At 41.1% G+C, this 25,602-nt stretch overlaps 1 protein-coding gene across 1 annotated transcript in view; it reads left to right on the top strand.

The window, feature by feature from the left end:
• The window catches only part of LOC124606966 (ATP-dependent translocase ABCB1-like), a 261,320-nt gene that overhangs the window by 222,045 nt on the left and 13,673 nt on the right, over positions 1–25,602 (top strand). Inside the window, exons 16-17 of the mRNA XM_047139103.1 lie at positions 11,906–12,147; positions 20,788–20,947. Of these exons, the coding sequence (XP_046995059.1) occupies positions 11,906–12,147; positions 20,788–20,947 (402 nt within the window). The remainder of the gene's footprint in view (positions 1–11,905; positions 12,148–20,787; positions 20,948–25,602) is intronic.

The raw sequence follows: 25,602 nt of genomic DNA, 5'->3' as shown, positions 1-25,602 counted from the left end.
CCGAACGCATGGAAATGAGCTACGTCTATATTGAAAAGACCGTGTCGAATACTGTACACTGTCTCAGTACTTACTGGAATTACTACACAAATTTTACAAATACATGAGATGAAGGGAAAAACACCGTGCCGCAAAAGTTAAAAAAATTTTGTAACATCACTTTCCTTCTGCCACCACCGCTTATCAATTTCGTTTCGAACATGCCGTACTTGATGTTCTTCATATTTATTCTTGTGTATCATGAAAATACATGGTTCAGTGGTGCACCACTTAAAGATCTCTCCAAATGGTCCAAATGGCTCTGAGCACTATGGGACTTAACTTCAGAGGTTATCAGTCCCCTAGAACTTAGAACTATTTAAACCTAACTAACCTAAGGACGTCACACACATCCACGCCCGAGGCAGGATTCGAACCTGCGACCGTAGCAAAGATCTCTCCAAAACTCGTTGTTCCGAGTATGGTTTGTTATGCTACAGTGGCCGGAAATGCGACTTCTGCGAATAAAGTTTTTTGCCGATGAGGTTATGATGTTTGGATAAAATTTGTGTGTAGGTAAGCAAGTATTGTTTAATTAATGAAGGGTAGATTTGTGGCTTTACAGCAGCACTCTTTATTCTAAATATGGTGAAAATTAATGTAACACTGGCAATATGTTTAAATAGTGAGATTCTAGTAATGGAAATTTGAATACCCTTTAAACACTTTCCCGTTGGAGTTAAGAAAAGAAGTAACTACGCTTCATTCTGGCAGTGCTATTTCAGCCTGAATACAGCTTTTAATAGAAGAAATCAATATATTATAGTGTCTTTTAGAGCACATGCACGAAGCATATTCCAAATTTCTCTGCAGATTAAATTTAATATTTCGTAGTATTTGGGGTTCAAGTGCGAAGATATTGGCCTTTAAATTAATCCTTAAGGCATCGTAAATAGCGTCCAATATATCACACAAAAACTTTGAAATTGTACTTTTCGGAAGGTAGTATATGTTAAATATTGGAAAGATGTAATCGCCAGAGGTCAGATATCGTAGTGTCATTTGTTTTACTTGAGCCAGGACTGCAGCTTTAATGTGAGTGACGGATTTTTTATTAGAGCTCGGATCACACTTCTGCAGGTACTCGAAAATAACTTTCGCTATCCGGAAGTGTTTTCCGTATGAATATTCGGCTTTACATACTCGATATGATTAGTAGTGACCCTGAACCAAAGATTAAAAACAATATGTGTTGCTGAATTTCTTTGACGTTGTGCAGATACACGCCAATTAACCTTCAATGGATGTCGTTCATCATACGTGTGAAAGACAGGCATAAAATTTAGAATAAGATACTCAGAACAAGCTAAAGCACTGAAATCTTGAGATACACTACATTTGTTAACCACTTCTTGTAACAGAATCACCACTCTACTGGCATAAAAACGCTAGTATGCAGTAATAATAATTTGATTATGTACCTTCTGCAAACCAAAGAAGTCCCACTACAGTAACTTTAAGCATAAAATATGCCATCCTTCGCAAATGAACAAATAGTTTTTTGAGGTTATAATTTACCCCTAAAATTTGCAGTGAAGATTTTGCCTACTTGTGGTTTCCAATAAACCTGAGATTTCAGTCCATATATTCCGAACTGTATCCCATTTATGAATTTTTTATCCTCGGGACCCACCAACTCACTCTTTCTTGAGTTATACCTATCAGTTTCTCACAGACCATACTCCATTGTGAGAATGTCTGTCGATTTGACCGAAGTAAATAAAATCTGAATTTCACCGACAGTCGTCCGAAGTCAATACATTCGGGCGATAAGATCGGCTACAGTGTGACCGCGCAGTTAGTGCCTTACTGATTTGAAGGGATCGGCCGTCTTCAGCCGAGTGACCGGAGCCTTAGTAAGCCGAGCGTGGCGCTAGCTTCTCCCGCTACGGCTTTTCTTGCTACATAAGCTCTCTGGCTGAGAAACCGCACATTGGCTGACAGCATAGCGAGTCTCATTGGTAGGAAAGAAATTTCTTCTCAGAATATAAGACTTCGTGGTTTCTAGAGTTGGTCGGCAAGCAGCGGAACCGCCAGATCTCTAAGCGTTCGTCGGGACAGATGAGTCGCGGTTGGCGGCTGACAAAACAGGTGAGCGGTTCCGTAAGCAAGGGACATGGGCCGGCCCGTATTGCCTTGCTATCCTGCAGTAGGTCAGGCGGCGGTGAAACCGAAGAATCTAGCGTTCGGGTCGGCAGATTAGTGGCGGTTGGTTGCTGGCAACTTGTGAACTTGTGGTAGCGGTCCCGTATGTGTGTAGGACGGGGTAGCCGCTGTTATCTCGGAGCAATGGAGCAACTGTAACTTGGCAAAGGCTCCTAGCAGCCGAGCGGTGATTGGCAGTTGACAATACGACTAAGCCGTTGCGAAGGCTAGAAGTAGGACCCGCCTGGCGTTGCCTTGGTGTTCGTAAGTGGATTACTGGAGATAAGAGCTACGCTTCTCAAGAATCTAGCGCGAGTTCTTTTTGAGTGTACCTGCTATACCGCCGATTATGTGCTTACAGGAAACAGAACAGCTACTAGTGCTACGCAGAGCACCTGGGCGGGGATTCTGCACAAAGTTTTCCACTTTCTTACACTGCTTGTAACAGATTTTGTGTTTGGTCTGTTACGGTCTGTTACGATCTTATACTGCCTTTAAAAGATTTTGTGTGTGGTCCGTTGCACATAGTTATGAGTCTCCTGGATAGTATTATTTCTTGCAATCATTGCAATAGTACAGGGTGAAGCAAATTTGTACTGCGATTTTACGACGCACTTTTATCTGGAAAATAAAAGTTGTAGGAGTAAATTGACCTAACAATGATAGCTATGATATTAATTCAGATATTCACTTCATTGTTCGTTTGTGGGGTTCTGAGCTTAACAAAGTAGAGTCTAATTATCGGGGGACTAAATGTAATTTATTGTTGTTGTGGTCTTCAGTCCAGACACTGGTTTGATGCAGCTCTCCAAGCTACTCTATCCTGAGTAAGCTTCTTCATCTCCCGTACCTACTGCAACCTACATCCTTCTGAATCTGTATAGTATATTCATCTCTTGGTCTCCCTCTACGATTTTTACCCTCCGCGCTGTCCTCCAATGCTAAATTGGTGATCCCTTGATGCCTCAGAACATGTCCTACCAATTGATCCCTTCTTCTAGTCAAGTTGTGCTACAAATTTCTCTTCTCCTCACTTCTACTCAATACCTCCTCATTAGTTATGTGACCTTCCCATCTAATCTTCAGCATTCTTCTGTAGCAATGGTATTTATTATATTTTATTTTTTGTGCCTTTAATATTGGCTTTTCACTCATAATTTTTTTTTTCACTGTGGATTCATTAAGAAAACCTTAATTTGAAAGAAATTTTCGCTCTGCAGCGACATGTGTGCTGATATGAAACTTCCTGGCACATTAAAACTTTGTGCCAGACGAAGTCTCGAGTTCTGGACCTTGCAGAAGAAGTACGGTCAGGGCACGTCGTGGGCCGTTCTTCGCTAGGTGAGTTGGCAGAGTACTTGCCAGCGAAAGGCAAAGGTCCCGAGTTCGAGTTTCAGTCCGCCACACAGTTTTAATCTACCAGGAAGTGTCATTTCATATAATGTCGATAAGGTTGTATTTTAATTGAACTGAATTGATCGTTTGGAATTATTTGTGGTATTCATGGTATCAGTAACCAGGAAGTGTCATTTCATATAATGTCGATAAGGTTGTGTTTTAATTGAACTGAATTGATCGTTTGGAATTATTTGTGGTATTCATGGTATCAGTAACCAGGAAGTGTCATTTCATATAATGTCGATAAGGTTCTATTGTAATTGAACTGAATTGATCGTTTGGAATTATTTGTGGTATTCATAGTATCAGTAAGGTGCTTACTCTGATGAGAAATGTATATGACCCCCACAGCCGTAAGCCACCTCAGTCACTTCCAATCCTCAATCAGCCTATGCTGCTGCTAACCCTGCCATACGAGTCCTTGTGAAAGAGCTTTCCTTTGAAGTGAATTTTGTTGCGTATGTTTGTTCACTTACTCTGTTTTTCAGAGAACTTTTCATTTATTGAAGGGAAACTAAACTCATTTGATTTCCAGAACATGAGTGAGCAGCAGGAGCGATACTGGCACCTTTATTTCAACTTGCGTTACTGTTAGTGTGTCCCGTGTTTGCTGCACAGTGTGTGGGATGTTCATACAGGTGACACTCGCTTCCCACTGCGCGCGACGCAGCCCACCCGCAGAGTAATGTGAAGTTAGCAAAGAACTTTCGAGAAGTATATATTTCTTTCACAGTTCTCGATAGATATACCATAGTTCTAGAGTTATTTCTACAACATTCAAGTAATTCTACAGAATTTCGAGAGGGAAACAGTAATACCTGGCAAAATTTTAATCTTTCAGAAGAAAAACTGCAACATTTGCGAATGAATTAATAATCACAATTGTGAATAGTGCTCCAAGAGTTCTACAGGAAACTCTAATGACTTTTTGTGCAGATAATACTTTATGAAACGATTGCGATACTGAGGAACCCATTTCCCCAGCTGTGTGATGATGGCACCCGATTTTCGAGAAATATACATTTTCTTCAGTGTTCTTCTCAGATATTCTACAGTTCTAGAGTTTTCCGTAAATATTTTTAATAGTTCTGTAGAATTTGGCGAAAAAATTGGGATCACGGTTCTGAACAGCTGAATAAATGTGAAGTTGTCAACAGATTTTCGGGAAATATACATTTTTTCGATTTATAGATATGCTATAGTTCTAGATTTCGCTGCGCAAATTTGGAATAGTTCTGTAGAATTTTTCGAGAAAAATTGTAATCACATTTATGAATGGTTGAGTAGCTGTGAAACTGGCACCCGACATTTCTTCGAAGTTCTTGGTAGCTGTGATATAGTTCTAGACTTCTCTGTATTAAATTTGAACAGTTCTGCAGAATTTAGCGAAGAAAACACTAGTATTCGATAAATTTTGATGTTGTAAAAAAATATTTATCAATTTGCGAAAGTAAAATTGTGAGCACAATTCTGAATAGCTCACCAAGAGCTCTATGGAAAACCTAACTGACTTTTTTTCCTCAGGTAACAGTTTATGACATACGCGAAATAATGAGGGATCCATATTCACTACAGGAAATATACGAAATCGCTCTGGAGTTCTGATGACAGGTCCGATCGCAGTTCTGGATAGCACCCTAAGAGTTTTATCGAAAAACGTAATGTAATTTCTTGTGAAGATAATCGTTTAAAACTGAAATAATGTGGGACTCGCTTCACTAACGTATAGGTTGTCGATCGGAAGCTGGGCTTCGCTGCCCTATTTGTGCAGCCGGTGCATGTAGGTACAAGCCGACACACTGTGTGTCGACTGTCGTTATGTGTCCGAGTCCTGACAACCTCAGCAATCTAATGGTAATCGCCACTTTTGTGTCTACTTACTGCGTTGTATTAGAACTATCTTGATTTAATTTGATATTCTTTGCTACAATTAAGTACCGCTGTCTCTATAATGTGCTTCCACGAACTGCTGTTACTTTACCGTTTGATACGTACTGGGATTTTCCAATATTTAGCAATACGTATGCCATTTTTTTTTCACAGAGGAGTTCATATGCGTCATACAGTTCAAGGAAATAATATCAAATTAAATCAAAATAGTTGTAATACAACGCAATAAGCAGACGCAAAAATGGCGACTATCATTAGACTGCTGAGGTTGTCAGCACTCTGATGCATAACGATAGTCGACACGATGTGTGCCGGCTTGTACCTACATGCACCGATCACAACTAGGGCATCGAAGCTCAGCTTCCGATCGAAAACCTATATGTTGGTGAAGCCGGTCCCACGCTATTGCGGTTTTAAACTATTACCTCCGCAAGAAATTACATTACGTTTCCCAATAAAACTTTTCGTATAATTTTCCGTAGTGAATATGGGTGCCTCAGTATTTCGCTTATCCCATAAACTATTACCTGAGAAAAAAAATGCCATTTAGGTTTTCTGTAGAACTCACACTTGGGGAGCTATTCACAATTGTGATCACAGTTTCACTTTTGAAAATTGATAAATAATTTTTTTACATTAAGATTTCCCGATTACTAGTATCTTCTTCGCTAAATTCTGCAGAACTGTTCATATTTAGTACAGAGGAGTCTAGAACTGAACCATATCTACCAACAACTCTGAAAAAAATGTTGATTTTTCGAAAGTTGGGTGCAAGCTTCACAGTTACTCAACCTTTCATAAATGAGATCATAATTTTTCCCCAAAATTTAGCAGAACTATTCAAAACTTGTGCTGAGAGATCTAGAACTATAGCATATCTATAAATAACTACGGAAAAATGTGTATTTCTCGAAAATCGGTTGCCAACTTCACAGCCATTCAGCTATGCAGAATTGCGATCATAATTTTTTCGCCAAAGTGTTAAGAACTATTAAAATATTTACAGAGTACTCTAGAGCTATAGAATATCTACCAAGAACTCTGAAAAGAAATTATATTTCTCGAAACTTGCGTGCCATCTTCACACAGCTGGGGAAATGTGTCCCTAATTATTGCAGTTATAAAGTATCATCTGCACAAAAAAATTTCATTAGGGTTTACTGTAGAACTCTTGGAGCACTATTCAGAATTGTCATTATTAATTTTTTCGTAACTGTGGCTATTACTTTTTCTATAAGATTAAAATTTTCCGAAATATTGTTGTTTCCTTGATATAATTCTGCAGATCTATTCAGATTTTGTACATAAAGCCTTAGAATTATGGTATACCTATCAGGGACTCTGGAAAAAATGCTCACATCTCGGAAGTCGGATGCCAACTTCACATGACTCACCCAGAGCCACGGGCTGGCAGGCAGCTGCATCGGGTGAGACAGGCTAAGCCCGTAGGCTCGAATGCTGCGCGCCGGGACTTTTCACTACCTACGCCACAGCGACGTCGTTCGAACATTCAACCGCTATCGAGAGACAAAAAACGTTGGAAATTCGTCTTGTAGTAGTCGTCTGCGCTCAACAAAAGACAGTTACCGGTATCCATTATGATCAGAGCTATTCCGAGCAGGTAGCAATAGCTCCATACACTGGCGTTATGGGAGGCAACTGAAAGAGCTGTATCGATGCAGACAGTGCAAAACTCCACACGGACAACTGCGTTTCCAGGCAACAATTACGAACAAGTATACCGATAAGCACAAAGAAAGGCTGGCAAGGAAACACCTTGAAAGGAACTTGGATTAGCGGTGTAGGCTTCTTTTCACCAGTAGTAGCGACTGGAGATCTTTATCGCTTTTTCGTAACGAAGTGTCACAGTGATTGTGGCTGCTTTCACGTCAGTGCTGACTGAAGTTAAAAATATGAAGGATGCCTAACACATTTTCCCTGTCAGGCAGTGGGAGAGTCACGCATCTGCTGATTTTCAGTCCCTGGACCGCAAAGGCATCCGTCTTCTTCTTCTATTGGCATGGGTTTGTTGCCAAGTCAGTGATATAAGAGGGTCATTTAATAATTAAATGGACAAATTGATGTAGAAATTAAATGATGTTCAAATGTTTTTGATTTCCTAAGGGGCCAAACTGCTTAGGTCATCGGCCCCTAGACTTACACACTACTTAAACTAACTTGTGAGAAGAACAACACACACACGCCCACGCCCGAGGAAGGACTCGAACCTCCAGCGGGAGGGGCCGCGCAGTCCGTGACATGGCGCCTCAAACAGCGCGGCTAGAAATTAAACAGTCTATAGATGGAGTTATGTATTTTCATGACTTGAGGTAGGCATGACTGAGATAAGCTGAGAACAATTTTCTGATAATAATTGTTTTTTAATAACATCAATATTGAACTTAACGATGGCGTGCCACATTAGTTAAATAACGTTCTGTGATCGGTTATTTGCTTTCTGAAGAAAAAAAACCAACTGAAATCTTTTCTCGAACGATTTTACAATATTATAAAAGTTTTATAACGGCGGAAACTTTTGTAAGTGGGTATAGCTGATCAAAAACGATGGAACCTCAATGACTGACGAGAAAAGTCCCGGCCAACCAGCTGAAGTGTACGCTCGTTCGCTTCGATGCCACACTGACAACATTATTCATGAAGGCCGACGCGTTACAACAACGTTCAGCAAAAACTGTTGGAGTATGTGTTGGCACAATTCATAACGTTATCAGTGACGAGCTCAAGTAGAGCAGAGCAAGGGCAAGGTGGGTCTCGAAAGAGTCAACAAAACAGTACAAGGAAACAAAACTCAGAGTGTGCACAGACTTGGAAGAACACTATGAAAGTGAAGGTGAACATTTTCTAAACATGAGTTTAGCGTGAAATGAAATTTGGGTTAACCATTCTGAGTCCAAAAGACAAAGCATGGAATGGAAACACACCAGCTCACCTGTCCGAAGGAAATTCAGAACCAAGCATCGGCGGCAACAGACACGTTGACGGTCTTTTGGGATGCCTAAGGTGTCATCTTTAGTGATTTGGAAGAGCAGTGTACAATAAACACGAACAAGTAGTAAAAAACTCTAGTCGCTACACCCTACCCCCTCGCCTGCTAGTTCAGACATGCTCTTGAACAAAGTAAAGCCAGCAATGAGAGAAAAATGTTAGGATCTCAAAGAATAACCATAATATTGATACACGACACTGCTCGTCGTGACATCGCCCAACTGACTAAAGAAACCATTGAAAAAATTGATCTGATGATAGTACATCATCCTCCCTTCAGTCCAGATTTCGCATCCTCGAATTATTGTTTGTTTGTCCACTAAAAGAGGCATTAGGTGGAAAAAAGTTCAGCAATAACAAGGAGGCCAAAGAATTTGTGCGAAAGTAGTTTGAAAAAGAGGACAAAGACTTCTTTGCGTCAGATATAAAAAGTAGTTCATCATTGCGACAAATGTATTAATTTTAGTAGTAATTACGTTGAGAAACAGTAAGGGTTTCATTTTGTAAAAATATACAATTTTTTATACATCACTTTCTGATTTTGATCTACATCTACATCTAAATTCATACTCCGCAAGCCACCCAACGGTGTGTGGCGGAGGGCACTTTAAGTGCCACTGTCATTACTTCCCTTTCCTGTTCCAGTCGCGTATGGTTCGCGGGAAGAACGACTGCCGGAAAGCCTCCGTGCGCGCTCGAATCTCTCTAATTTTACATAATGATAACTGAATGACCCTCGTAATTAATAAAAATGGTGGGAGGGGGCGAAGCTACAGTGAATGAGAGGTTTTCGATGAAGTTTAATATGAAAGTATTTATATACTGTAAACCAAAAGGAACATAAATTGTGGTAACCCGTCTCGCAGTTACATTAGTTCAAATGGTGCAAATGGCTTTGAGCACTATGGGACTTAACTTCTGAGGTCATCAGTCGCCTAGAACTTAGAACTAATTAAACCTAACTAACCTAAGGACATCACACACATCCATGCCCGAGGCAGGATTCGAACCTGCGACGGTAGCGGTCGCGCGGTTCCAGACTGAAGCGCCTAGAACCGCTCGGCCACCGGGCCGGCTACATTAGTCCACTCACAATTACAAACGAACTGGAAAGCTTCTGGAGAGCTGTCTCCCTGCTGTTGGCCAGATATTACACATGAAAAACTCGGCAAGAAGTACAGTGTAGATAATGAAATCTACAACTAGCACCTAGAGAGAGAGAGACAGAAAGAGAGAGAGACCGTTCGGTGTGACTGCATGATAGCAGCTACCACGATTCCTGCTAGTTCCCCACCTCCCATCATGTTATTCCTCAAAGCTATTGTCCAACTTTACAGTCAATATTTCGGCAGTGGGGTCTTTTTGCCCTTGGAACTACTGAACCATACTGCCAACAGGTTGGTACATATATAAAGAAAATGGCTTTGAGCACTATGCGGCTTAACTTCTGAGGTCACCAGTCGCCTAGAACTTAGAACTAATTAAACCTAACTAACCTAAGGACATCACACACATACATGCCCGAGGCAGGATTCGAACCTGCGACCGTAACGGTCGCTCGGCTCCAGATTGTAGCGCCTAGAACCGCACGGCCACCCCGGCCAGCGTACATACATAAAACTATGTTTCAATAATGATTTAGGACTGGTTTATAGTTCCCCAAGAATCTAGCCGTAGTATCGACGATAGACATAATAGAATATAAAAAAGAACTCAACACAGATAGAGAAGCATACACCTTGATATACATCCACAGATAGCATACCAAATTTCATATACACTTGTTACTGTCTCGTGTGACATGAAATAAATGTTATATATTTGATTATCTTCATGCAGCAACAAAAGGGGGATATTAAAATTCACAAGGTTTGCAGTTAGGGTTTTGTTGTGTTTAGAAGAAACAACAGTAAAACAACAGGTCGCTTAAAACTCTTTCTTCTTTCTTCTGACAATCGCAGAAACGCGTATACTTGACGTTTATCCGATGTAAGTAGGATGGAGTTGAAGCATGGCTGGTACCCATTCATACCAAAGTAGTTATCCAACGTTTTCAAACAAATATAACGTATCTTGTTTCAAAGAGCGGTAAATGTAAAGTATACCAAGAATGAAGTATTTTCAAAATTTATTTAGTTAAATACTTATTTTTGGAGCTTATGGCATTAAATATAAATTTCTTGGTGGTTTTAAAAGTTTGATAGCTGGTGCTAACTTGAAAATTTATGTTTAAATAAATGAACATTTTTTAATTTAAATTTGTTGAAACTCTAACTCTCTAGTGACTTAATGACTTCCATTTTAGCAATGTACTGTCACTTGCCGGAAGTACTGTTCCGACGGAAATATTTTTCATTGTTTGTTAGTGTGTTTTGAATGGTAATGAGCCCAACATAAACCTAGACGAATATGTGGAAACTGGCTAAAATCGACTCTCATACTAGACAGCACAACCGACAGCAAGATCATTGACTGGTTTCATTCAGTATCCAAAATTTCAACGTACAGTATCAGTTGTCGTCATTTGGTAGCGCCAACATTGTAGATACATTCGAAAGAAATCAATGAATATCAGTCCAGCCGACATGTAAAACGGCTGTCGGCTGATTCAACAGTTTTCATTCGTTTGCTCTCACAGACTGGTTTCACTAAGAACAATGAGTGAGCAGTCTGACCAGTACATGAAGCTACAACAGAATGAGTCGATCGTTTCCCAACAACTGACTGAATTATTTTCATTCAGTTGTTGCCATCGTTATTGAACACAATACAATGCGCGGTGTGGAGCTGCATGATACTGAATGTTACGCAGCAGCAGATTTTGATTTCACATGTGTGCAAAAGACAGACACACTTCTGAACGGAGTACCTTGGTTTAGGTTATTGTTGTAATTTCACAGTAAAGTCATTTATTATTTCAGAAGTCGAATTCTTTCACTCTATGCTCTCCTTGGATTTAACCCCACACACTTTAACAGATACATTTTCGTTATCATATATTAACAAAAGGTGTCTTCTTCTCTTGCTTCTTAACTTTCTGCATTTATCTAGAGCTTTTTCTGTCTGCTGCTCAGCTAGAAAACTTTCTGTGTCCAGAGTTAATACACATTGAAGAGATGAAGAGAAAGATTAAAAATTCTATGAAACATCATATTGCAAAAGAGAAAGTCATGTATTTTAAATGTCTTTCTTCCGTTTTATTTGCGTCCACCATATCCCTCTCCCACTCTTCCTCCCCCCCTCTCTTCCTGGTTCGCTAGTCTCGGACATACACCAAACCGGAACACGAGACGATCAACCAACAGCGGATTGGTTGCTGTCTTTTATGTTAACACGTTATCTGGTAGGTGTTGTTTTCTCTTTCTTCGTATTCTGCTTGTAGCACTCCAGAACACGTCTCGCGACCAAACATTGTCTCGATCTGCAGGTGGCGGTGGAGGCGGTGGGCAACATCCGCACGGTGGCGGGCCTGTGCCGTGAGCGGCAGTTCCACGCCAAGTACATGCTGGAGCTGGAGCCGGCCATCCGCCTCGCCAAGCGCAACACCTACGTGCGCGCGGCTGTCTTCAGCCTGGCGCGCAGCCTCGGCACCTTCACCTACGCCGTCTGCATCTACTACGGGGGCTTCCTCATCGTCTCCGATAGCGTACCCTACGAAGACGTCTTCAAGTGAGTAGCAATGAGTGAAGATACCACACTGAATATTCCCCTCGTTGGCTATTTGTATTACACTGTGTGAGGCTTCAAACTTTTTTGAAAATGTCTCTTGACAAATTGAAGATACTAGTAATGTATTTTCACCTGGGCGATTTGGTACGTTATTCTTGGCGGCCACGTTGATGCTGTCAGAGAAGAGTAGACTATGTACAAGAAGAACAGTTCATCAAAAGCACAACACAACGCACATATTCATCACATTCAGCTATATGAGACAGCTCAAGGTGCGACATAATGTTGCGGAGGAGGCCTGCGACCATGACATAGACTTGAGGAGACTTACACCATTGCTGAATGGGTCGCTAGAATAAATGATCATCTATTGTCAATAAATAGTCATTTACTGACGCGTTTAGGGCGCAGCCCTTCGTCAAAACATCAGAAAAAGGAAAAGTCTTCGTACAAAATATAGAGTCAAATGTGTCAGCCGTTCTCAGTATTCAGTTGAGCACTGATGTTAACGGCTAACTCCATACTCTGTGTGAAGACATTTCTTTTTAATGATGTTCTTATGACGGGCTGTCCCCGAAACGCGTCAATACATTAGAATTTTTGCGCAGTAAGTGACCAGTGATTCCAGCAACTTATTCAGCAGTGGCGTAAACCTCCACAAGGGGACAATTGAAGACAGATGAAGCGCAAGACGACCAACTGCCACAAGAGTAAGTAAATGAAGAACCTAAACAAGTACAAGTGAATCGTAACAAAAAGACGTGTTTTCAGAGCCTTGTTAATCACCGGGAAAAACTAAATTTTGTTGTTTCAAATGGAACTGTGCGCCTGGTCCTAGATATAACGTGTTGGTTAGTGAGATTACTATTATTATTGCTATTATTGTTATTATTATTATACTACCTGAGTACCTGGCGTTTCGCAGGTATGTGTTTGTTTCCCTCTTCTATTCGTTCATCTCCTCCTTACCCATTCCCCTTTCTCATCCATCCCTCGATAACCCACCCTCTCTGGCCATCTTCTCTACCCCCCCTCTCTCTCTCTCCACCTCCCCCTTCTCCTATCCATCTCCTCCTGCTACTATCTCTGTCCATCTATCCTTACCTTATCTTTGTTCATCTCCTCCTCCCATCCTCTGCCATTCCCCCTCTGTCCATTTTCTCCTTTCCTCTCTAATCTCCATCTCCACTGCCCCCTTTCTTTGTCCATCTCCTCCTGCCCCCTTTCTTTGTCAATCTCCTCCTGCCCTTCTCTTTCTACATCTCCTCCTCCTCCTCCTCCTCTATATGACCATTTCGTCTTCTTCCCTTTCTTTGTCCATTTCCTCCTTCTCTGTTTATCTCCTCCTCCACCTCCCTTTGTCTGTCTCATCCTCCCTCTGTCTCTGTCCACCTCCTCCTCTTTCCTTGTCCATTTACTCCTTTCCCCTCTCTCTATTTCCATCTCCCCCCCTCTCTGTTCACCACCGTCTCCTTGTTTCTGTGCCAATCTCCTCCTTCCCCCTTGCTATCTGTCCATTCTTCCCCTTCCCGTCCTCTGTCAATTTACTCCTTTTCCTTTATCTTTTCATCTCGTCCTCCCTATCTCTGTGCCTATCTCGTCCTCCCCCTGTCTCTGTCCATCTGTTACACTTCCCTTTCTCTATCCATCTCCCCTCATTCCCTCGCCTCCCCCCCTCACTCTATCTCCTCCTCCCCCTATCTGTGCCCATTTGTTCTTCCCCTCGCTGTCTGCCCATCTCTCCTTCTGTCTCCATATCATCAAGCTTACCCCAACCTTAGACTGGTGGTTTTAATCCACACGGAATTTCTTTCAATATAGAAAGATGGTCTAGGTATAGCGTCTTTGATTAGTACGCGAAACGTCATCGATCCTGGGTTCGAAACCCACCATTGTTTAATTTTTGATTAATAATTAGTATTGGCGGTCGATGACTTCTGGTATAAGGAGTCACCCTCATTCTGCCAACAGCCTTATCAAAGAATGGCGAAAGAGCGAACATTTTTCCTCAGGGTGGGAAACTGCCCTAAAGGCGGAAGAATGAGCAATGATCGACGGCATGGGTATGTAGAAGGCAATAGAAACCATTGCATTCAAGACATATAACGTGTATCTACGGGACATGTGGCCTGTAACTGAAAAAGTGTCATGATGATATCTCCATCGGCAAAACATTCTGGAATTGTCCCCCATTCAGATCCCTGCGAGGGTATTGCCGAGGGGGAGGTGGAGAAAAATATTGAATAACCAACGAAAGGATAACGTTTTACAAGTCGGGGTGTGGAATGTCAGAAGTTTGAACGTGGTAGGGAAGCTGGAAAATCTGAAAGGGAAATGCAAAGGCACAATCTAAATATAGCAGGGGTCAGTAAAGTGAAATGGAAAGAACACAAGGAATTCTGGTCAGATGAATATAGGGTAACATCAGCAGCAGCAGAAAGCGGTACAACGGGAGTAAGTTTCTGTATGAATATGAAGGTGGGGCAGAGAGTGTGTTACTGCGAACAGTTCAGTGACAGGGCTGTCCTTACCACAATCGACAGCAAACCAACACCGACAACGATAGTTCATATATACATGCCGACGTCGTAAGCTGAAGATGAAGAGACACAGAAACTGCATTGGGATATTGAAAGGGTAACGCAATACGTAACGGGATATGAATCTTCATGGGGGACTGAGCGCATTTGTAGCGGTTACAGGAGAATATAGGTTTGGGACGAGAAATGAGAGATAGGAGAATTCTGTAATAAATTTCAGCTACTAAGAGTGAATACTTGGAAAAGGCCTGGTGATATGGAAAGATTTCAGTTAGATTACGTCATCGTCAGACAGAGATTCCGAAATCACATACTTAATCATTAGGCGTACCCAAGAGGAGATGTAGACTCGCATCGCAGAGTAGTAGTGAAGAGTAGGCTGAAGTTTAAGAGATTAGTCAGGAAGAATCAATACGCAAAGAAGCGCGACACGGGAGTACTAAGGAATGACGAGATACTATGCAGTACAGTTGAAGAAGACTGGACATCTCTAAAAAGGGCAATCATGGAAGTTGGAAAGAAAAACATTGGTACAAAGAGGGTAACTGCAAATAAACCATGGGTAACAGAAGAAATACTTCAGTTGATGGATGAAAGAAAAAATACAAAAATGTTCAGAGAAATTCAGGTATACGTAAGTATAGGTCGGTGAGGAATGAAATAAGTAGGAAGTGCAAGGAAGCTAAGACGAAATAGCTGCATGTCAAATGCGAAGAAATCGAAAAAGAGTTGATTGTCAGAAGCACTGACTCAGCGTGAAACTGGGTTGTAGAATTAAGAGTGCAACGGGAATTCCACCGTTAAATGCAGAGAAGAGAGCGGATAGGTGTAAAGAATAAATTGAAGGCCTCTGAGAGAAGGAAGATTTCTCTGATGTGATAGAAGAAGAAACAGGAGTCGATTTAGAAGAGATAGGGGATCCAGCATGAGAATCAGAATTTAAAAGACTTTCGGAGGACTTAAGATCAAATAACACAGAAGTGACTGATAACATTCCATCAGAATTTGTATAATCGTTGGGGGAAGTGGCAACAAAACGACCGTTCACGTTGGTATGTATAATGTTTGAGTCTACCGACATGCCATCTGATTTTCGGGAAAATATCATCCACACAATTCTGAAAACTGCAAGAGCTGACAAGTGCGAGAATTATCGCACAATCAGCTTAAGAAAGAACGGCAGGGTGACGAACGAAAATATTGCTCAAATTCAGGATTTTGTTGCTCCATACTGGAATGTAATAGACAAATGGTGTTTGGTGCAATGTATAAGGCATACATTTAAGTTTCTATTGGTAACTTTTTATTGAAAAATATTAATATCTTTATAGTGTAATTGGAACTTTCCCGAGACAACTCTGAAAGGAGACAGATCGACGGTTGTCACTGTTACACCGTTTGTGGTTATCAGCAACATGAAATTAATATATCATCCTGATCCCTACAGATGTAATTTTAGTTCACCGTAGGGATTTGAAAAAAAAATTGGGTAAATTATAGATATTAGAAAGAAAATGGTAATTTTTAGGACACCTCTTTATTTGGCTGAAAAAATACTAAATATAAACATTAAAAGATCATCTACGATTAACTGAAGGGAATTCAGTTTGCTTTAAGGGAGACCAAAAATCATTAAAATCGGATGAAAATTATAGTGTAGGCGACGACAACCATGGCGAAAAATATGTTTTTGAGAGATACGCGTTTAAGGTTTGACAAGTATTTATCATAGAAACAAAGGCACAAAACATGGAACTTACAGGATATCATCGATGCTACTTTGACCTGATAAGCCCTCATTTTTGTCCTGAAAGCCCTTTTCGTCGCTGAACGCATCGCCGCTAGTGTGTCTATCTTCACAGAATTGGCGAGAATTCATCAGCGATTTTGATTTGAAGGGGATTTGCCACGTGCATTAACGCAGTACGGCCTACATCGAATAGACATACTGCCAAATTTAAAGCAATATTGACAATGTTATTTTTGGTGCGTATCTCCAAATGAGACTATTGAGACTTTAGTTCACATTTTGAGTAAAATCGGCCAAACAACTCTCCAGATGTTTTCAATTCACCGTTTGCTTTAGCTTCAAACGGTCATAGCCTTGTTAATTTTTGGAGTTCACGCATAATGTTTAGAGGAATAATTCTTTAATGTATATACATTCGAATTCCGTAACAAAAGAATTTCGAGTTTTTTCAACGGTCACCCGGTCGTTCCCCTAAACAACTCATGGATCCAAGTTGCTGACAAGAATTACGAGGGCTATCCACAAACTACATTACGTTTTCGTTTGTGTCCATTAGGGGCGGGGCTAGCGCGGCCATCTTGGTGTCATGGCATTCCGCCGCTCAGTCGGCATCCTGCCGTGCTAGTGAGAGGTTCGTGCTGTACTCCGTTGAGTTACTGTGACAGTTTGAAATGTCAGCGTTAATTGAAAATGCCGCGAAGTGTGAAGTGCGTGCTGTAATAAGGTTTCTGACTGCAAAAAACTGTACACCGATAGAAATCTGTCGGCAGCTTTGTGAAGTGTATGGGGACAACATAATCACTGAAGGTGGAGTGCGTCAATAGGTCATAAAATTTAAAAATGGCCGACTAACGTTCACGACGAAGAGCGAAGTGGAAGACCCAGCATAGTGACTGCCGAACTTGTCGAAAAAGTCGATGCCGCGGTCTGTGAAAACCGTAATTTCACAATAACGGAACTCTCTATGAGTTTTCCACAAATTTCACGAAGTTTGTTGCACGAAATCATTACCGAAAAGCGTGGTTACCACAATATAAATGGCAACTATGTGGAAAATTAGTATTTAAGTGTGGCTTTCATCTGTATATAATAAAAAAATTTCCAGTACTTTATTTATTTTTTATTCCAAAACGTAATGTACTTTGTGGATAGCCCTTGTATATACAGAAGAATAGAAAAGAAAACTGCGGATGTATTAGATGAAGATTAGTTTGGGCTTAGGAGAGGTAAAGGCACCAGAGAGGCAATTCTGACAACTGAAGAAAAATCAAGACATGTTCATAGGATTTGCCCACCTGGAGAAAGTGTTCGACGATGTAAAACGGTGCAAGATGTTCGAAATTCCGAGAAAAGTGTGGGTAAACTATAGGGAGAGATGTGTAATATACAATATGTACAAGAGACAAGGGGTAATAATAAGAGTTGACGAACAAGAATGCAGTTCTCGGATTAAAAAGGTTGTAATCTTTGACCCTTATTATTCAATCTGTACATCGAAGAAACAATTATGAAAATAAAAGAAAAATTCAGGAGTGGAATTAAAATTAAAAGCGATTCGCTGATGACATTGCTATCCTGAGTGAAAGTGAAGAAGAATTACTTGATCTCCCGAAAGGAATAAACAGCCTAATGAGTACAGAACATGGGCTGAGAATAAATCGAAGAAATACGAAAGTAATGAGAAGTACCAGAAATGAGAACCGCGAGAAACTTAACATCGGGATTGATGGTCGCGAAGCAGATGAAGTGTAGGAATTTTGCTACCTATCTAGCAAAAAGCCCACGACGGACGCAGCAAGCAGGACAACAAAAGTAGACTAGCACTGGCTAACAGGACATTCCTGGCCAAGATACGTCTACTACTATCAAATGTAGGTCTTAATTGGAGGAAGAATTTTTGAGAATTTACGTTTGGAGCATAGCATTGTACAATAGTGAAACATGGACTGTGGTGAAACCGGAAGAGAAGGAAATTGAAGCATTTGAAATGTGATGCTACCGGCGAATGTTGAACATTAGGTGGACTGATATGGTAAGGTATAAGGAAGTTCAGCGTCGAATCGGAGGGGAAGGGAATACATGGAAAGTGCTGACAAGGCGAAGAGACACGATGACAGGACATCTGTTAAGATATCGGGGAATGACTTCCATGGTACGAAAGGCAGCTGTATGGTGCAAAAACTGTAGAGGATGACAGAGGTTGCGATATGTCCAGCAAATAATGGAGGACGTAGGTTGCAAGTGCTAGGCTGAGATGAAAGGGTTGGCCCAGGAGAGGAATTAGTGGCGGGCCGCATGAAACTGATGACTCAAAAAAGAAAATGAATTGGAAAGGTAGGTAGTTCTTACACCATAGCGATGATTTCTAGGCTATAAGTGATATGTATACCAATTTTGGCTGAAATCGGTCCAGTAGTTTAAGAGGAGATTTAGAACATACACACACACTTACATGTATATGTAGAGTCATTTTTATAGTATTTATGAATCTTTATCTTTAGTGATACGTTTGTGTTTTGCATGTTGTATATTCTGTGTAGTTGACGTGCCAGGTAAATAATGTAAATTAATAACGATCTGAAATTTATCAAAGCAAAAATTGTATTCAAGAAATAAGGAGAAGATTCTTTGGTAATTATCAAAATTTTCCCATTTTAAGTGTATTTTTACTCTGAAATTCCCTTCAGTAATATCATTTAATTAGTGTTATCAAGAATTGCTACTGTGGAACTGAAAATCTCCATTCGAAAAACCGACTTTGTAGTCTTTATGTGCTTGGTTAGTAATGTTTTGGAAACACGTTTGTCATTATTTTATGAACCTCTTCTGTTTACTGGTGCAGGTGTATGTAGATTAATGAGGCGTATGGCGTGAGAAAATATACTTTATGTGAAAACGTAAGGTATACGTTGGGAGATAATTTACCAAGGATAATGGAAATAAATTAGGAAATGAGATACTAAAAGTAGTAAATGATTTTTTTTATTTTGACAGGGAAACAAGAAGAGAACACATAAAATGCAGACATCTAAACAAGGAAAGTATTCCTAAAATAGTGGAGATTATTAATGTCGAATAGTATTTTAAACATTAAGAAACATTTTCTGAAGCTATTCACCGGAAGTGTAGCCTCGTACAGAAATACACCGTCGACAGTAAACAGTTCAGACAAGACTAGAAAGTTAGCTTTTGAAATGGGATGCTATAGGAGAACGATGAAGATTATATCTGGTAAGCCACGAGAAGGTGGTGCATCGAATTGGCGAGATAATAAATTCATGTCCCAAATTGACTAAACGTTGGAATCGATTGTTAGGACACATTAGGGGGAACCAAGGAATGGTAGTGGAAGGAAGGCTAATGGATATAAACTGCAGAGGGAGATCGAGGCTGGAGTAGCGGAAGCAGGTTCAGGTGGATGTAGGTTGCACCACTTTTGCAACGGCGAAGAAGCTTGCGCAGGATAGACAGCGTAGAGATCTGTTAGAGATCAGTCTTTTGACTGAAGACCACAGCGGCACCCTGCAATTCTTGTTGAGTGCCTACAGTTCTGAAGTTCGTATAAACATCACCTTTCATTACAATATGCTTTTTTATTTGGTGACTATAGATAGAGCAAAACAGAGAATCACCCATCACCTCAACCGTAGCGACGATCAGCTAACGTACGCCTGAATGGATTACAGAAGAACGTTCGTTTGGAAAGGCTGCTCTATTCTTAAGTTCCGTCTCGAATGACTTCGTCGTTAAACAGTCTTCATTCCTTCTTTTTTTCATGATATGCGAAACCGGGTGAAAGCTGAAAATAAAATTTTCGTAAGAAGTTTGCAGTTTAAATTTGAGTAAAGTTGTATTTGAAACTTATACATAATGAGCAGTTCTTAATGATGAGTACGTAATGCGGTGGGTAAGTAGCATCCACGCAACGTAAAAGGGATAAAAGTTTGCTTAGCAGAAATAAAAAACACAACTCTCTCTCTAGAATGAAACAGAAATCACTGCAACTGTCGTGTATAGAGACAAAATGTATTATAAGTTAATAACTTTGACAATATCAAATTCTCCACAGCGAAACTTTTGAAAATGTTCAAATGTGTGTGCAATCTTATGGGACTTAACTGCTAAGGTCATTAGCCCCTAAGCTTACACACTACTTAACCTAAATTATCCTAAGGACAAACACACACACACACCCATGCCCGAGGGAGGACTCGAACCTGCCCCGGGATCAGTTGCACAGTCTATGACTATAGTGCGAAACTTTGGATAACATTTTAAATGACTTTCTTTCGTTTAAATTCACTTTTGCTGAGTAAATGTTAATTATCTCCTTTTTCTTATTTCTTTCAGAGTGACCGAAGCTTTGATGTTCGGGACTTGGATGGTCGCTAATGCCCTGTCATTCGCTCCAAACTTCAGAAAGGGCCTGAACGCAGCATCGAAAATAGTTCACCTGGTTAACCGCCAGCCCAAAGTAACTGATACAGATACTGCGTCGGATAAAGAATGGGTATGTAAATAAAACACGGAATACATATTGGAGTTTAGCAGTTTTCTGAGACATATGCTGAATGTTGGCACGTGGTTGCCTATGGTCAGACCTGTTGTCTGGTAATTATCGGCTGAAATTCAAGGATCATAGTGCCTTGGAGGATGAGCTCTGGTATTTATGAAGAGGAATTCACCTATTAAATGTAATTATTATGAACCCCATTATGATTTTTTTTTGTATTTCAAGAATATCTTTGATGTATGATAGTAGTTATAGGCGTTCCCAACTAAGCGATAGTTTGTGAGTGCCACTTAATTTGCTTGCATTCATGCAGCCAGTGACTGACCAAAACAGAAAACTAAAGATTAAGTATCCTCATAGAGTGATAAATGTAGAGATCTCACATGGGTTTTTCTTTTTTTCTTGGGGCCTTTGTCCCGCATCAAAGCGGATTCGGCCATGTTACTATTAATTTGGCTGTGTTAGTTGCAGACAGTGGCCAGATGCCCTTCCTGCCGCCACCCCCAATCCCCCTCGATGGAATGAGTGTACCCCAGCTGTCTGTGTCTAGCGTAAGCCATGGAATAGTGCGAACGTTTCTTCGGTTGTCTGCGAGTCGTGTAAGTAAGGCAGAACGTGGAGACCAGCCTGGAATTCACCTAGCGGGATGCGGAAAACCACCTAAAAACCACATCCAGCCGGGCCGGCAACCATCCCTCGTCGTTAATCCGCCAGGCGGATTCGATCCGTGGCTGGCGCGTCTACCTGAGACCTGAGCCCAGGAAGCAGCGCATTAGCGCTTTTTTTTTTTTTTTTTTTTTTTTTTTTTTTTTTTTTTTTTTTTTTTTTTTTTTTTGTATCTGCTCGGGGCGGACGTCGTAAGACATCCGATTAAGTTCGTTGATGATCTATTAACTCAGTTTTTTTTATTACAGAGGGTATGTAACCCTCTGACCGAACACGCTGAGCTACCGTGCCGGCTTTGCGCTTTCGGCTACCCTGGCTGGTCAGAACTCACATGGGTATCAATGGTACTTTTATTTCCTTCGTCCCACTCATTCGACGTACAATTGTAGAGGGTACGACAGTAATACAGAAGGACACGAACTGATTTAGAAACAAACTATATATCTAACAGCCTGCAAACACTATCGTATTTCATCCCAAGCACTTCATCGGTGTAATTAATTAAGTCTTACCTTCGAAGAACGTCTTCTACTCTGCTACAGAAAAGGCAGAATTACGTTCCGACATTTTCTATCCTGTTACGTGTAAGTAGAGCACAGTTTATGATCATTTACAGTGATGGTAAAACAGAGACCGGTAGAACGAGAGGCGGGTTATGAGGTCAATGACAGTGGAGTTCACAAAGTGAACGAATAATCAAAACACGTTCTGGGAGTAGCAAAGTCGTCTTAAGCCTATACAACAGTACTGTGAATAACCCGGATCATAAATGTATATCAGGCAAGGTCAAACTCTGCTGTTCATAACTGATTCCTTCAGATACTGGGTAGAGAGTGAAAAGCAATCGCTGGCCTGCGATAGTCCGCGGTGTTCACTCATCAGAGATGCTTGTCACTGCAGCTGCTCCTTGCACGTGTGCAAGTTGCAGCTGGCCTCTGGAGGTCGAATGTCTCTGGCGTCTTCCCCCCATAGATACTGGCTTACTAGATAATATTAATGAACCATAAGATACAGTTTGGAACTGGTTTGAGAATAATCGGTCCGATACATGAAAATGTTGTTTGATCCAGCCATTTGTGATCACCCAGGGAATTGAGGAGCCCTGTCCACAAAACATATCTGATTTAATTGCCCCAGAAACAGAAAAGGTAGACTGTGTGGGAAGGATACTTACACGTTTATAGAAACTTGTGCGTTCATTGTTAAGTCGGGCGCAAACAAGGAAGAACAGTCGCAGCCCTTCGTGCCACCCGCACCAAATATCCTGTCGATTTGACACATTAAAGTAAATACTTTGCGTCGGCCAAAGCGCAGGACGCAGCATCCTTTTCTAAATGTCAACGATGTACCCTCATCACTCCACAACACGTTCTTCAATTGCTACTCGCCATTCGCGTCGCTTGTACCACTCGTTGACATCGCGCTTATGGTCCTATTGTCAATGAGTACTGGGTACCACCACGAACATAATTGGGTGGGACCGTCTTTTGACGATTTGTTTCGTCCCCGACTGCTGTATCAGAACTACAAAAGAGTCCTCTAAAGTAACATGGTCCATTTGTGCAGTATAGAGACAGACAATGGTTCAAACGTTTCAAATGTCTCTAAGCACTATGGGACTTAACATCTGAGGTCATCAGTCCCCTAGACTTGGAACTACTTAAACCTAACTAACCTAAGGACGTCACACACATCCATGCCCGAGGTAAGATTCGAACCTGCAGCGCGGTTCCGGACTAAAGTGCCTAAAACCGCTCGGCCACAACGGCTGGCGATAGACAGTGACTGTGGATTATGTTATACCCTGAAGTGACAAAAGTCACTGGACAGCAACATGCGCATATACGGATGGCGATAGTATCGCGTACACAATATTTAAAAGGGGAGTGAACTGGCGAAGCTGTCATTTATGCTCAAGTGATTTACGTGGAATGGTTTATGACGTGATTGCGGCCGCACGAGGAGAATAAACAGACTTTGAAAGAGGAATGGTAGTTTGATTTAGACACATGGGATATTCTGTTTCAGTACTCAGAGACACACAGAGTCAAGAGCGTGGCCAGAATACCAAATTACAGGCATTATCTCTGACCACAGACAACGCAGTAGCCGATGGCCTCCACTTAACGACCGAAAGCAGCCACGTTTGCGTAGAGTTGTCAGTGCTAACAGACAAGCAACACTGTGTGATATAACCGCAGGAATCAATGTGGGACGTACGACGAATCTGTCCATTAGCATAGTCCGGCAGCATTTGGCGTTAATAGGCTATGGCAGCAGACGACCGACGCGAATACCTTTGCTAACAGCACGACATCGCCAAGAAGAAACAATTTTGTAGGAACAAAGTAGGAGACGCGAACGCGGGTTGTAACTTTGTCTGCAGCAACTGATGGAATCCAGATTTGCTGATGCCTATTTAAACAAGTGTTACCATGGTGTCCGACATCAATTAAGGTGGGAGAGTTCTGTTTCATTATTAATCGGCTGTTATACTTAAGGATCATGCTGCTAGCATCGGTGATGCGTAATAATAATAATAATAAAGTAAACTGCTTTCAAGCGTTTACCAAGAAAACGGAAGACTAAACATCTCCAACTCCAACCTTGATGAAATCCAAGTTGACTATGGGTCCATTGCACGGGAAGTGCGACAAGATACCTAGAACGTAAAGGCTCTGAGAAACGCGAACCTACACTTTCGAAGATCAAATTCCAACAGATACCAAGGAGATTACTCCCGGAAAAAATAAGTGTTACAGAGACAAGCCAAGGAGCAACTAGGAATTTTCCTACAAGTTAGAAACTTTAAATCCGGAGAAGTGGGAACAACTAGAAGAGGCAATAGTCAGAGCAACTGAGGAGGCTGTCCCACTCACAACATCAAGAAAGCACGCTTAGTGGGATAATAATAGCGGCTCAGCACTACAGGTAAGACAGGTTGCTTGGCAGAAAAGGAATTTCCAGAAAAATGAAGTGAACGCCGTCAACTTCCTAAACACGAAAATACCTGTATAAAAAGCCATCTGCAAGGTAAAACGTCCGCTTAAAAAGAATCAGTTCATACAGACTGAGCAACAATTCCAGAAAAATAACACACATTACTTCCATGAAATCTTTAAGCAGAATCAGAACAAATACAACCCTCATAACTTACGGTTCAAAGGCTCCACAAAGTGAAACTAGCCCACAGTTACCAAGGTAACTGCAGATTCTAGCGAGTTTGAATTGCGTGTCTCCAGAAACTCTACTGATTTACGAAAACAATCCAAACATCCACCCAGGTTCGTCTCTAACCGCGAAGGAAGAAATCAGGATGCTCATCAAAGGACAACCAGGCACCCGATGAAGATCTGATAATTGTTGAACTGTGGATGTAAGCAGGGGATAAGGCAGTCGATAAGTTTAATTCAGTTAGTCAAAATACTTGGTAAACCGAAAAACTCCCAAGTGCGTGGACCTCTGTCATAGTTCATCCACTACGTAAGTCAGGGGACAGAACAGATGGTAACAACTACCATGTCATCTCTCCCGTGCTAACAGCTTACAGATTCCTCTCAAAAACTCTACTAAACAGGACGGAGCATCAAATCTATCCATAGCTAGGGAGAATATCAAGAGTGTTTCGGGAACGGACTATCATATGATGAGCCGGATATGAATCTGAAATTCATCCTTTCATACTTGAAACTCCGGAACAGGAAATTCTTGCTGATCTTCGTCTATTTCAGGAAAGCGTACGACTCAGTTTATCAAACCACACTGTTTCAAATTCTTTAAGAGTTTAGATTAGGTATCAAGACAAAAGTGATCGTCGAGAAAACCCTTACCACGCCCCAAATCCAAAGCGAAGTTCAGTGAAGAGAAGTACGATGCCTTTCAAATGGGGACAGCAGTGAGACAAGGAGATGTACTACGTAGCCTCTGCTCTTCAGTAGTACTTTAGAAATCGTTATCTGAAAATGGCGGTAAGGAATGAGCAATGC

This window comes from Schistocerca americana, chromosome 3, assembly GCF_021461395.2.
Source record: "Schistocerca americana isolate TAMUIC-IGC-003095 chromosome 3, iqSchAmer2.1, whole genome shotgun sequence".
NCBI classification, from domain to species: Eukaryota; Metazoa; Arthropoda; class Insecta; order Orthoptera; family Acrididae; genus Schistocerca; species Schistocerca americana.
This window is presented reverse-complemented; position numbering and strand designations above follow the sequence as displayed.